General features: G+C 40.7%; 1 protein-coding gene across 1 annotated transcript; it reads right to left on the minus strand.

The window, feature by feature from the left end:
- Nucleotides 1-2,374: 2,374 nt before the first annotated feature.
- LOC109639532 (SEC14-like protein 1) lies at nucleotides 2,375-13,629 on the minus strand. Its single transcript, XM_069525114.1, has 16 exons — nucleotides 13,446-13,629; nucleotides 12,160-12,254; nucleotides 9,571-9,720; nucleotides 9,339-9,470; nucleotides 8,558-8,686; nucleotides 8,235-8,454; nucleotides 7,547-7,656; nucleotides 7,132-7,321; nucleotides 6,677-6,765; nucleotides 6,275-6,345; nucleotides 5,986-6,157; nucleotides 4,443-4,577; nucleotides 4,042-4,176; nucleotides 3,525-3,776; nucleotides 3,236-3,414; nucleotides 2,375-3,004 (listed from the first exon to the last, which is right to left on the minus strand). The coding sequence occupies exons 2-16, from the start codon at nucleotides 12,220-12,222 to the stop codon at nucleotides 2,902-2,904; spliced, it is 2,130 nt and encodes a 709-aa protein (XP_069381215.1). The 5' UTR covers nucleotides 12,223-12,254; nucleotides 13,446-13,629; the 3' UTR covers nucleotides 2,375-2,901.
- Between the last annotated feature and the right edge of the window lie 247 nt (nucleotides 13,630-13,876).

Raw genomic sequence — 13,876 nt, forward strand, 5'->3', positions numbered from 1 at the left:
ATAGACGTGACTGTATCTATTTGTCTGTGGACATATTAATCAGGCCCAGCGGTACATCAAGTCAGAAAATGAATTTCAACCGAGCCGATATGAGATTAGTTAAATAGACAGGTCCACAACTCAGATGGAGGGGGCATTAAACGTTTACTGTTTTTCAGGTTCCACACAACACGGTTAGAACGAGACCTTGATTTAAGCTTCACATTTGTGCAGCCGAACAATCCAGCACAAAGTTTCTCTTCCAGCGTGTCAAGTGTCCTAAAAATAATTTAGTGCACTCTATTACAGAGCTCCTTTTCAATTAGAGGGAAGGTCAGGATTGTCAGATGGAAGAAAATGAAACACGGTCCTTAGGTTTTAATGAGTGTCCACATACAGTAAGACTCTACAACCTTATGTCTAACGAGAATTTTCTTACTGTGATCAAATCAAGTTAGAAAAAAAGCCACTTCCATGCAGTACTTGATAAGTTGAGGGAATAAATGGGAAGATATAGTTTTGTGAGTTTTTACTGCTTTTATCATTCAACCTTGGCATCTGAGAAAAGGCGTTGGCTCTTTCAAGCTGATTCAAAGGAGTGATGCATGAATAGTTAATTTTTAAAAGTGCAACCTCTCTCTCTTTTTCACCATGCATGAGATGTAAAAACAAAAAAAAGAAATTCAACCGAAATCAGGCCCATGTTGACAATCCCCCTGTCTGAGTCTGGTATTTCTGAGCTGAAGATTCTTCATTATCATGAACTATTCCCAGTGAAGCCTGGGATGTTTATATCTGTAACAAGAAGTCTGAGACTTATTTCAGCAGCATATTATCACTGCAGCCCGTCTCTCCACCCGCTGAGCTCGCCAAAGAATTAAGAGATCTAGTGTTCCTGGTTGCAGTATTATTCAAAATGTGATTTCAATTTGACTGCTTCTCCAGACTTGCATATCACCAGTGTGGTTGTACAAATCTGGTCAGCCTGCAGCTTACGAGGCAGGTTAGAGTTTCTCACAGAGACGTGGTCGGGATTTAATCTTCGGGTCTGTTTCTTTAGAGACAAATTCCACATGATCTCCTTGTTATAATATCTGTGATGATCAGTGGAACCAAGGAATAATACGATATTGAAATGTTGAAAATGTTGGCATCTCTTCCACTGAAGTTATTAATCTTTCATAACAAAGTTGTTTTTCAAAAGATAGCTTGAAATATTAAAGTCACATGATAAACGCCATAGAATCCTAACGTAGAAGTGTCTCTCAAGTCTAACACATCTGCCACAAAAACTTTCTCCCATTTATTCAAATATTATTTGATGACTGATAAGCAGCCATTTGGTTTTCTCCACAAATTTTTATTTTTGGTTTGAAGGAAAATTTCTGACAGACTGGTGATATAAAACATCACATATACAAAGATTATGGTTTGCAATGAGATTGCGTTCACATTCATGGTCCCAGAAGATGACTTTGGTGATCCTCTATCTTTTAGTGCCATCTTCAGTTTTATTTAAGCAAAAAGCCTAAAAGTTTAGTCAACTCTTTGATTCATGCTACATAGCCTATAACTTAAAAAAGACATTCCCCATCAACCTTAGCTTCACTTTGTGATTAGTGCTGAAAATATCAGCATGCTACCGTACTGAACTATGATAAGTAAACGTGATAAATGTAATGTGATACAATATTAAGGAGTATTCACCGACAGACCTCGATAATGACCTTGTTTTTAAAGCCGATGAAGGCCGCTAATATCAGCCTCAAACCATACAACTGCTAAGAAAGCATGTCAGGCATATCATTTGAAAGATGTGCTGCTATTTATATGTCTTGGGAGGTCATTAGACCAAGCCGAGTAATTCTGTAAATAAGCTCCTGGACAAAAATAAACTTCCTCTTTCTAACAACCCTGACGCAGCGGCAGGAAGTCAGACTCCCATTCACAAAACACAATCCACCTGGCTTTGTGTCGGGATAAACAGCAACATGACACAAGTTTGCAAGCCAAAAAAACAAAACAAAACATAACACAGGAAATTCAATTACGCTTTAGCTGGAAGCATCAGATAGGTTTATGAAAATTAAAGTTTTATGTAAATCAGTTGTCTGCCTGGCCCTGTGGCAGATCACAAGGGGGCTGCACAATATTGCATTCAAATTAGCTGCCTCGGAAAACTCAGCTCCGCCTAACAAGCCCAAAAACAACATTACATGGAATCTAGAGAGTGCAGTGCATATTTAATTGAGATTGTATATTATCTCCTCTCTCTTAACATCTCACCTATTGCTAAAAAAGATGTCTAACAACCAGTCTTCAAAATTACTGCTTCGATACAGCACCTCGACTGCAGTCGACGTTTTCTACAAAAAAATCATAAACAAGAGACACGTTCTGGAGGATACATGAATTTTAATTTATGTGATAATTTCTTTATTTAAAAAAAGATTTCTTAAAAGACCAGACGACATGTAAATGTAAAACTGCATGTGTTGAGAACACTGCAGAGCTGAGAGCAGCTCCAGTCGCAGAGTGCCCTGACATCTTGTGGACAATGAAAGGAACTTCAGGGATAGAAGATAAAAGCATTATACAGGTTTCACTTTCAATCCCCATCTCATCTAATTTCATCTATCTAACTATCTGCTATTCATGAGGCATTGTAATTCATTTAATCAGCATTTATGAACATTTATCTAACTACAAATGGTATATTTATTAGTTTTTATACTGTACACGAACATAAAACAACAACTAACAAAGGACAGGAAAAAACTGCTACATGATTTTACAGAAACGAAAAGGGTCACAGAAACTTTACTCAGCTCTGATCTAAATTACAAACAACATCAGAAAACATAGGTCACATGTCATTCAGTTTTGGGTAACTGTTGCTTTGGGGCAGATGTTGGGCAGATGCTACCTTGAGATGGAGCTGGTGTGTGATTGGTTAGAGGAAGTAGTGGCACCACTGAGCTGTGAGAAACCACTATGACACGACTCCAGACTGGTCATGGATCCCCTACAAATGATAGAAAAGACATAATAATTCTTAGACAGGATTCTACCCAATGAATAACTATGAAAATGTGTACAGTATATTAAGTATAAAAAATAGATGTCTAGCAAAGTTGTCTACATTTTCCCGAAACATCATCACATTGATTTTAGATAAACTCAAACAAGAGCAGTGCAGATTATGTACAAAGAAAACATAACCAGAGGAAGAAGCTCTGTGGTTTATTAAACTGACCTGAAGTCATGGGACGCCAGCACCTCAGTGTAGTACATAATCTTACACTTGTGGGAGGAGACCTGCAGGGAGGCCAGAACATCATCTACACGAGGCAGACTGGAGGCGGTGCACGCTGGCGAGCTGTGGAAACGCCACTGGAGGATGTAGAAACCCGGCCAGCGCGTTACGTGGGAGCCCTGTTTGAACAAAGGGAAGCTGCAGGATTAATTTGCAATGATAGAGGTTTAACGACTTAGATGAAGAAAAGACGAGTCCAGAGTCCACCGTCCTCCGTCCTCCGTCGCACCTGTACACTCTCTCCCTCCCTGCAAGTGAGTGCTTTCTCCACCATGCTGTAGTCCTGGCCCAGCACCCAGCTCCTGTCTATCAGCTGAGCATTCACGGCCCCGAGCGACGCGATGGCGTGGGCTCCGAGCGTGTCTTTCTTCGGCGGCTGAGGGGCCCTCTTGGAGTGGTAGATGTTGAAAATCACATCTCCTTTACACACGTCAAAGTCCCAGGTAATGACGGAGGACGCCTCCGTGATCTCAATCAGCATCTGCAGGGAGGTGTAAGGAGATTAGAAACAAGGAGCTGTGGACAGCAGGCCATTAATCACATTTCTCTTTCGCTAAAAGCCTGCAATGTCGATTTGCTCCAGATGGTGGTGCCAGATTCCACATCATAAAAATCCAGCACACAGAGAAAGTGGAATTGTGTAGAAATACTTTTGTCGTAACATGATAGATATCACACACATGTCTCCAACATGGCGTCTTTGATACATATGGATCAGGAAGCTGATTTGAAAGCGGAGACTGTACCTCATATGGAGCTCCCTTGAAGATGCTGGCGCTCTTATAGATGGAGTCGGTCAACAGGCGGTTCTCCTCACTCTCCAGCTCCTCCGCGGTCCTGTACAGACATTTGGGGACCATGCTTCCTTCAGGGATCTCACACTAGAGAATGAAAACAAAAACAGGACACACATCTCCCATTAATCTGTATTTACATCTGTAAATGATAAACTGTTTGCAAAGAAGATTCAGGTTCTACTTCTATGTTTTAATATTAAAAAACAATATGAGAACCAAAGACACCTATTGTAACAAAGGCAGTAACTTGATACACATGCTGGTGATGAATTAATGGTTAGTACACATTTGTTTCGAATATAGAATAGAATAGAATATAGAAGTTGATATGCTGAGAAAATAAACCTCACCATGCAGTCTCCTCCCAAGAAGTCAGGGATGATCTCTCTGTCGATGTAATCCACCAAACCTCCTGGACCCTGGTAGTCATTTCCAGCATAAACAAGAAACTTCTTACGAGTGTTCTCGTCAATCAAGGGGCTGACCTAGAAAAAAGACCCAGGAGAAGCAGGTTGTTTGGAGGTTGTTAAAGTTATTGGCTGGTTCATGAATTTATATAATATTACACATTGATTTTATCATGAAAATAACTTTTACTGTATTTCTAAGTTTGTTTTCCATCTGCTGCTAAACTACGGCATCCATTCCAGCAGGAAGGTTTAACAAACTCAACCCTGAACTCTGAGAGGAACCCTGAGTTGGGAAATGATTTGGTTTCAGATCAGTTGATCAGAGTTCTGAGTATATTCATAAATGTGCCTGGTGAATAAAAGAATCCTCATCAGTGAAGCTCTGGAGCCTCCGTCAGGACAAGAGAGTCTTTAAGTTAACACTGTTACGTTTTATTCAGCGTGGCTCGCCCATTCATTATTCAGCAGACTTGAATTTCCTTAATGGATGCTAAAGTGCTGGAACCCTACTGTTTGTTGGATTTAATTTTGAAATGTAATTATTCAGCTGTAACCTGATGAAGACAAAGTGCTGCTGGCTGCAGGAGATGAACTCAAACAGATAAGACGTGAAGTTTATTTATAGATCCATGATTCTAAACCTTATAGTCACTCCAGGTTAAAACTGTGAGCGTAAACATATCTTCTTTCAACTTAAATGTAACTTTATATCTAATCTAAATATAAATCTGTCTCTACAGCATTCAATAACTGTATTCATTAATATGTGGTAAATTAAAATATAATAAATTAAATACTGGTAAAACAGGTGAAGGCTATATGCAACTTATGTATAATGAGAAACTACATCTCACCTGTGGAACAATCTTAATTTTTCAGCCCTACTACACTCAGTTTGGCCGGTCAGTATCAGTTTCTTATGTTTATAAAGCTTTATAGAAATTGATAATGTAAGCTGAACGTTTTGCAGCAGGGTCACTTCTAACTGTCCATAGACCCAAGGTTTTCCAGAGATGGAAAGGAGAGATGCTTTAGTCTGAGCTGACGACTGATCATAGCAGTAATGTTAGCAATGACAGGTCTCAGTTAAGAAACTGAGGGTTTTGATCTTCTCCCACAAACATAAACCTCTGCAGATCAATGCATCCTCATCTGTGCTATGATGTGGACTGTGCAAACGAAGAAAAGAGGCTCAGCAAGACAGAAGGAGACAAAGAGAAGAAATACCCCCCAGTTGACGTTCGTCGAGCACTTACATATCGCTTCAACTGTTTTTACTGTTTATACTTGTCTGTATTTCTTTGCTGAATGCTATTACTGTCCTACAAACTACACTACAGCATGTTGCCATCTCAATATGCCCCATGGGGATCAGTAAAATCTCTACATAGCAATAACTATCTTCATTTGGTTTCTGTTTCTCCTTTATCTATAGCAATCATGTTGATTTATTCATATGAAATATAACTGCAGTTATTCTCACCAGGGTCCAGAGCAATGGAAAAACTCGAGGCGCCCTCAGTATGAGGAGGCGACCCAGAGTCTCAGGATAGTTGGCCTCCACCACCTCGATGATTCTAAGCAGAGCCTTGACGCCCGGTCGCCACAGGTGACGCATGTTGAGACCCTCCAGATCCACCAGGCAAGTCCAGCAGCTGAGCAACATGTTAACACACATATTGCATTACTATGAATAAGATAAAAGCCCCTGTGTATCTGACAAGCAGGTGACTACCCAACCACAGACAAAGGGCAGATCAGTGTTTAGGCACCTGATAGGTCGGCCGAAGACTCTGGTGTTTTCTTCACAACGCCTCAGTCCCTCTTCATTGATGGAAAGGACCTGAGTCACAGTTGTAATGTAACAGCATTAATACAACTTATAACATCTGAAAATAAAATGACCGTGTTAATGTCTGTATTGAATAGGGCTGTAATAATTCTCCAGATCTCCAGTTCAGTTCTGACCTCGATTTCTGGGCCACAGTTTGGTTTGCACCTCAATTTAAAAGAAATGAAAACTACACCTGCAGTGATGGTGATGGTGGTTTGGGGAATTTCCCACATGTCAAATTCGGGGTTGTGGTTGTTTGCATCCGGGTTTCGGGGCCAGTTTCAGAAATGTTACAGCCCTAATGTTGCAGCATTAAATCTTGTGCATGTGTTCATATCACCTGTCTGAGAAGCACCTCCTCTCCCAGGGCTCGAACCAGACCCTTAGTGTCCATTTGACCCAGACGCAGGATGTACAGAGGACGGCCGTCTAAAACACACACCACACAGAGACATGGATCATCACGTACACACAGAAATTTACTGACTGTACAAAAGACTAAAATAAATCTGACTTCAACTTTCTGTTGCCAAGCTCATGTTTATCATTTTAATAGGTTCACACATTCACAGGGCACTTCCTGAGTTCACATCCTGAGTCTAACCAGGTGAGCTGACCTGTTAAAAGCAACAGCTCATTTACAAACATGGGAGCTCTAACAGATGGTGCTTCCACTTCACCGTCAATTATTAACAGCCCATTTCAACCCGTGAAGACATTCACAATTTCACTCTAGCATTAAGTAGAGGAAGTAGAGGAGATGTTAAGGATCAAATAGGCCGGTTCATTCAGTACCTCTGTCATGGTGGTGCCAGCCTCCAGTGTAATATTCCTGAAGCAGCTGTGGCTGCTCCCACGTGTCCAACAAGAAATCCACCTGATGTTGTTTCCTCCAGGTAAGAGACTGACACAAAAGCTCCCTGGCTTTGTCTAGGTTGAAATCTCTGGCTCTCAGGAAGCGCAGAACATGCTGATCCTTTGGAATCTGTACACAAAAAAGCAGGGGTCAAAAGTTAAAAGCAAAGTTTTTAGTGGAAAATGCTCTTTTCAGCCAATGAATGCTTATTTTCTATATTCAATCAGCAATATATCTGCAAAAAGCAAAACTGGCTTTACTGTGGTAGCAGGAGAAAGACAGAAATCTAGCCCGGGTGAAAGTCTAGAAATAAATGAGTGCACAACTTTGTGTGTGTGTTTGTGTGTGTCTGACCTTGCCCTTGTGGGTTTCCTGGAGCCACTGGCGCAGTCGAATAAGACAGCTCTCCTGCAGAGGCGTTAAATCACCTAGGTAACGTCTGATGTAGTCAGCATCTAACTTGTCTACAGGCAAAAAAACCACAAGAACAGTGTAAAGATAGCACATATTGAATGTTTCAGATGGAGGCATCAGGAGCTGTTCACCGCATTTTCAACCCGACTCGAAATAACCAGAGATTTCAGTGAACCACAAAATAAAATGTTGCTGCGGGCACTTAGCAACAAGCACATTTTAAAAGCTACAGCTACGGCTTGAAATGTCTCTGCAAGCTTGGTCGTGTTTGCTGCTCTTCACACTTACTTATTATCTTTGCAACATACAACGTGTTTGTTAAGCCAAGGCGAGAAGTGGTGTCTTTGCAAATCACTAGTGTGTAACAAGAGGTGTGAGATTTGACGCCCAGCCACAGGCTTGTTAATTCATATGGACAAACATGAATTCTGTTTTTTAAAATATTACATTAAGTCCATTAAAACCATTTACAGACTTTCTGACTGAAAAAAAGAGGGAAGAATAGACAGGCACTCAGAAAGGAAAGATGAAGATTCTTCGGGTGCTTTCACACCTTCCTTGCTTACTCTGCTCTTTTGTGTTGGCTGCTGTCTCTATTTTTAATTGGGACTAGTGAGAAACCACTGACCATCAGGAGAGCCAGACACCAGCTCTGCGGGACAGGCTGGGTCTTTGCTGGGCAGCCCATCCTTGGCACTGATCACTGGGATGGCTCTGGGAGTAGAGGGGGGTGGCACCAGGAGCCTGGCACCTGCAGTCCCAGAGACAACAGGGGGTGTCCACCGAGGTATGTGAGTTACTCCTTCTTCCTCCAGCTCTCTAAGGTAGTACTCAACTATTTCTTTACCCTAAAACAAAAAGAGATGAACCTAGATCAATAATCAGGAGATAGACAAACACTTTACCAGGTGTATACATTTTCTCTGTATGCTTCAATTCAAGGACACAAACCTTTTTAATGCTAGCAGCATACTGTTTCATCGCTATTTTCTCTGCTGAGCTCTCGAAGCCAAAAAAAGACTTGATATCCAGACTAGCCGTCTGTTCAAAGCAGGTCCAGTCCTCATTTTCTGGATGAACCTGTGGAAGACAAACAATAATCTGTTATCGATGCTGATTCTTAGTAATAATTTAAATAGTTCAGATGGTATAATGTATGTGCAGCCTGACTAATATGGATTTTTGGGGGGTGATAATCGATACTATGAAGTTGATGAATGTATATTATTGATATATTATTCATAGGTGTTTGTGTACATACATACACACATTGGTAATGATTCCTGAGAAGTCTTTACCAAACCCTTTTTTACCTATTTTATAGTTTAACCATTAACTTTATTATAAATAATTACAAATAAAAAGAAAACACAGATGCAAATGAACTGACACCAATCGGTTTTATTGCCAGGTATGTGAACACACACGAGGGATTTTACTCCGGTTTTCCTTTGGTCTCTTTGTACAAATTCATACTTTAATTAATTTTAACGTGACATGACATTAACGTGACCTGACATGACATAATGATTTGCACATGCAGCTGTAACAGCTAATGCTGGCTGTGTCTTCTATTTTCTGCTGCCTATTGTTTTCATCACATACTGCACTGGCTTTGTGAAGGGCTCCGTGCCTCCAACAGAGCACGAGGCACAGCAACAGTGTCGCACAAAAACAATAAAATCTCTCTCATCCTGACCACCTTCTTTTATTGTTTGACTCAGAGACTCACCGTGTATTTGCAGCTCTCGTGAACGAGGACTCTGCTGGAAAAGGTCTCGTTGGTGACCTCAATATGGAGCGTCCTGTCCCTGCGGTTCAGGGTGTTCTTTTGGATAAAGTACAGGTAGTCTACACCGGCAATCTACACAAAAAAGAGAAATATATTCATGGTTTGTACCAGGTTAGTCAAACATTATGGTTATTTCATGGTTTTGCACAGTGAAAGGTCACAGGACAGTTACCCTTTTAAGAAGTCGTGGAGCATCAATGTCGATGGTACAGCGCCTCTCTGTGACCAGCATAGATCCATCCTCACTTTGGGTTTCACTGACGACCTTACTGTCCACAAACACTGGGATCAAGGGGCACTTTGGGAATCTCCTTACATAGGCCTGAGAATGAGAAATGCGTCACACGTTAAATACATAAATAAAATTTAAAAAAGCAGCTTCTTTCATGCTGGTTTCATTGTGCTTTTCCTGGCTCTGTTCATTCTCCTCCACTCTGGGTTTTGCTTTTGTTCCGCCAACATTGAAGCAGCTCTCTGATCGGAGGAAAATGTGTTTTTCATGATCGCATTACGACAAGGTTGTTTGTATTTGAAATGAGAGTAAATATCTGAATAGAGCAGAGAGAATTTAACAGTTTATGTAAAAGCATATCAACGTTTGCGCATCTGTGACAGTTTTTACAGGCGACAGTTACTTCATGTTTTATTGCCCACAGCACACTGTCTGTTCAGGGAAGAGTCACCGCAGCTTCACTTGTCAATATTGACTGAGCGGCTGAGCAGACGTTTCAGGATGTGAATAAAAAATAGTCATCAGAGTGTGCATCTTGCAGAAGGGAACATTTTACTGATAAACTATTGACGAGTATCTTAGGGCAGGGAAGGAACCAGACCATTACAATAGTACAGCTGCCTGTTTAATGTTTTAGCAACATATAACTTCACCACACGGTAAAAACTACTGCTAATACTCTGCAGGAACTCTGAGCCCTAGATGTAGCAAACAATGACAACCCTCCACTGGTGTGTGTGTGTGTGGAATAAATCAGCCTGAGACTCAAACTGTTTTAAAATTGCAAAGAGCTCAACTGATCCTCGTGGCTAAAACAACTGACTAAAGACAAGACAAAATTATTTACAGGAGATTTCCTCCAGAAATTCACACTAAAGATGACCGGCACAGTGCACACCTTCCAACAGACGTGTGTGTTAAAGATGTAAGTGCAAAAAATTCCTGGACCCCTCCCCCGATCCTCGTCTTCTTCTCAGACCCATACCACATTCTTCAACCAAGTTTCGTGGAAATCGGTTAAATGGTTTTTTTTGTTATCTCGCTTACAAACAAACCAACCCACAAAGAAATGGACAGGGGGTGAAAACACAACCTCCATGGCCAAGACAATAAGCAGCATTGTCTGGTGTTGTGGAACAGACACACAACAATTACATTTCTGTTACGGCAGACAAATGGAAATCTGTGTATTTCTTAGCGCTATAAGCATAAAAAGCATTATTTAAGCATAAAGAAGAGCAGAACAAGTCAGACTCCACAGTTCCACTGTTTCACTCTATTATATTTTACATTAGCAAACCAGTAAGAGTTTATTGACTGTGGCTGTGAAGCACAAACGCTGAGTAAATACAATTCCACTTGTGTCAGTCATGTGAAAAATGGGATCGTATGTCTGCACAAACACAAATCAAATGTGTTGGGAAACTGTCACACCCAGGAACATCGTGTCAAGAAGCAGACGGCAGTGATGTCCATGGTTCACTAACATCCTGGACAGTGATTAGAGCCGTTGGCCTGAGTAATAACTGGATCAGCAGAGGAACTAATGAGCGGAGGAGGTGAAGTCTGGAGTCTCTCCTTTATGCTGCTGAGGTCTGAATCTTTTCATGGGAGCTGTTATTTACTTTTCACAAAAGATTTATTTTTCAAGGTCCTTTTCAATATGACAACGACGCAGTCAGCATATTAATCATGAGATGATTCATGGGGGATGAAGCTTGTTTGGCTGTGGACTATGTGGTGGAGGAGATAATGTCCGTGGAGAGAAAGGGGTCACTGCAGCAGCATTACCCTATCTGGACAATGTTGCATAAGTCTTTAGCTTAATGTGTAACTGCAAAAAGCAGGAAACAAGAGCAGGAGCAGATTGTACAAGTGGGTGAAACCTGCCGGCCTCTTATGAAAACCCACATGTTGTCCTACTTTTCTTCCTGTTCTTAAATAAACTCACAGCATTTGTTTGGTTTTACCACTGAGCATCACATGACGGCAGAGAAACAACTCACACGGCTTAATGAGTTACAAAGACATAAACATATCCAACAATAAGCCAGTTAAAGCATACAGAGTGGTCAGCCAGGCAATGAATCAGTGGAAACTTCCTAGAAAAGTTTTGTAAGTAGTTTTCTCAACATGTGCACCCTGCAGATTCCTCTTCCTACCACCACACCAGGAGAGAGAAGTTTCTTTTCTGAATGTTCTGTCCAGTCCCTCATCACAGCAGCTGTGGCAGGTGAGAGTATATCAAGTAGGAGACAGAGCACCCTGGGAGGCCACACATTTTATATTTTGTTTTCTGACAGTGTCTAGATTTCTGTCTGGAATCCAGTAAGAATCCACAAATATTCCAGAGGTGAGCAGGAGTCAAAGCCACAGTGGCTTTGTACTGAAGATGCACCTTGTCTCCACTTCACTTATGTAAGATCCCACGAAGTAATAACACTCATGTCTACTGTCTATTGTCTTATTAGGTAAGAGATAACATATAATTATCTGGATTGCAGCTGCAGCATAAACAGCAATACTCACCGCCATGATTAACTCAAACGGGTGTTTGTAGACCCGGACCGGGGACTGGTATTCCTGCACCATGGTGGAAGTTCTGTCAACCTGCAGCTGGAAGACTACCGACAGAAAAACATGACACAGCTAAATAAACTAAAAACATCACAGAAGCATGACAGCAATTTACATGAGTGATTGTAAGTTTGCAGGCCATCAGCTGAGAGGACTGACGTTCATGTGACCCTCATTTGGGCCGACTCTGCATTCAGCGGCTTTTCACAAGGTCCTTGAAAAGTTGTTATTCTGACTTCGGTGTGTTCATGTGCTCTGAAGTGAGAATGTGGAAAAAAACTTTAGAGCATTTTATTCTACTACATCTGCTGCTATTTGATTCATCCTGTAGATGAACATTACTCTCCATAAAGTATTTGACTGTGCATGTTGTGTTCTTAGATGTCATTTGATTTCTTAATATGTTTACTTATAAGATGAGTACTTATATGATGATTAACATGTTTACACCAGAGAGAAACAGCATTTTAATCCTGTCTATGTTCTATTTGACAATAAAGTTGATTTTGACTTTAATAAAACACCCTCACGCTACTTTCTGCATTAAGGCTGGATAATGTGACCAAACTAGTATCAAAATAAAAATGAAATATTAGTTGAAAACAATAATTATGATGATAAATGTCACAATATTATTCATTGTAAGTTAAAAAAGTGATTTTTATACTCCTGAGTGAATGTTGTCCTGCAAAACATTTTACAAATGAATTATGAATCATACCTGCTCACTGTTCTGACACGATGAAAAAGTAATAGGTGCAAATCAAGTAATTAAAACGTTTGCTCGTATAAAAAACATCTGGCTAATAGTTATAACAGTTGTTGAGTTTTCAAGTGACAAAAGTATCACATTTGACAAACTCAGATTAAAAGCTGATATTTAGGGGCTAATTTTAAAAATGCGTTAAGTAGTTTATAAGTACTCTGAACAACTCGTGTACCCAAGCTGTCCGGTTGGGAGTTATTTTTTCCGATTATTCCGCCAGCGCGTGAACGTACATCGTCTCCACAGTAACCTTTTAACTTAAAAAGTGCGCATCGTAGAAAGAGAAGAAGAAGAAGAAGAGATGGAGAAGAAGAAGAGATGGAGAAGAAGAAGAGATGGAGAGATGTTTTAACACATCAACAGTCGGTGTCATAAATCAACATCAATAACTAGATCACTTTGTTCCAGAGTCAAATCGCAGGCGACGTAAGCGACCAAAAGGCCCGAGCGGAGAAAACCCAGAGCTTCTTACATGAGAGTTAAATCCCGGTGCGTGGATCTACTCGTCCCTGCAGCTCAGCGTCTCCTCCATGTTGCGTGAGAGGACAAACTTTCTATTCTCTCATCGTAAACAACAAAATAGAAAAAGTCCATCCTGAGACGGTCCGTCCTCCACTGTCACGCACTGTCAGCTCCGCCCCCCCTCACGCAAACAGGAAGTCAGTGTTCACGCACTTCAAAAAAAAAAAAAAAAAAAGTTTGAATGAAAAAAAATGTAAACATGATCTTTGGGCTGGATTAAAAATGTGCGTGTTTTCATTTGACATTATAAATAAAACTAATATTTACCAAAGCTTAAAGCACAGCAAAGTTATACAATCTGATGTCAGGACTGAAGGGGGCGCTGTGACTGAAGTGACAGTGCTGTCGTTCAATCACATACATGTGTTTCACAGTCTATAT

This window comes from Paralichthys olivaceus, chromosome 5 (genome assembly GCF_024713975.1).
Source record: "Paralichthys olivaceus isolate ysfri-2021 chromosome 5, ASM2471397v2, whole genome shotgun sequence".
In the NCBI taxonomy this organism is placed as follows: Eukaryota; Metazoa; Chordata; class Actinopteri; order Pleuronectiformes; family Paralichthyidae; genus Paralichthys; species Paralichthys olivaceus.

Bases quoted from the DNA above. Each gene is read 5' to 3' on its own strand.
- LOC109639532 (XM_069525114.1), bottom strand. From the start codon at position 12,222: ATGGTGCAGGAATACCAGTCCCCGGTCCGGGTCTACAAACACCCGTTT. The intron at 8,687-9,338 runs GTGAGTCTCTGA...TGTCTTCCACAG, and splicing joins ACGAGAGCTGCAAATACACG to GTTCATCCAGAAAATGAGGA. The intron at 8,455-8,557 runs GTTTGTGTCCTT...TTTTTGTTTTAG, and splicing joins ATGCTGCTAGCATTAAAAAG to GGTAAAGAAATAGTTGAGTA.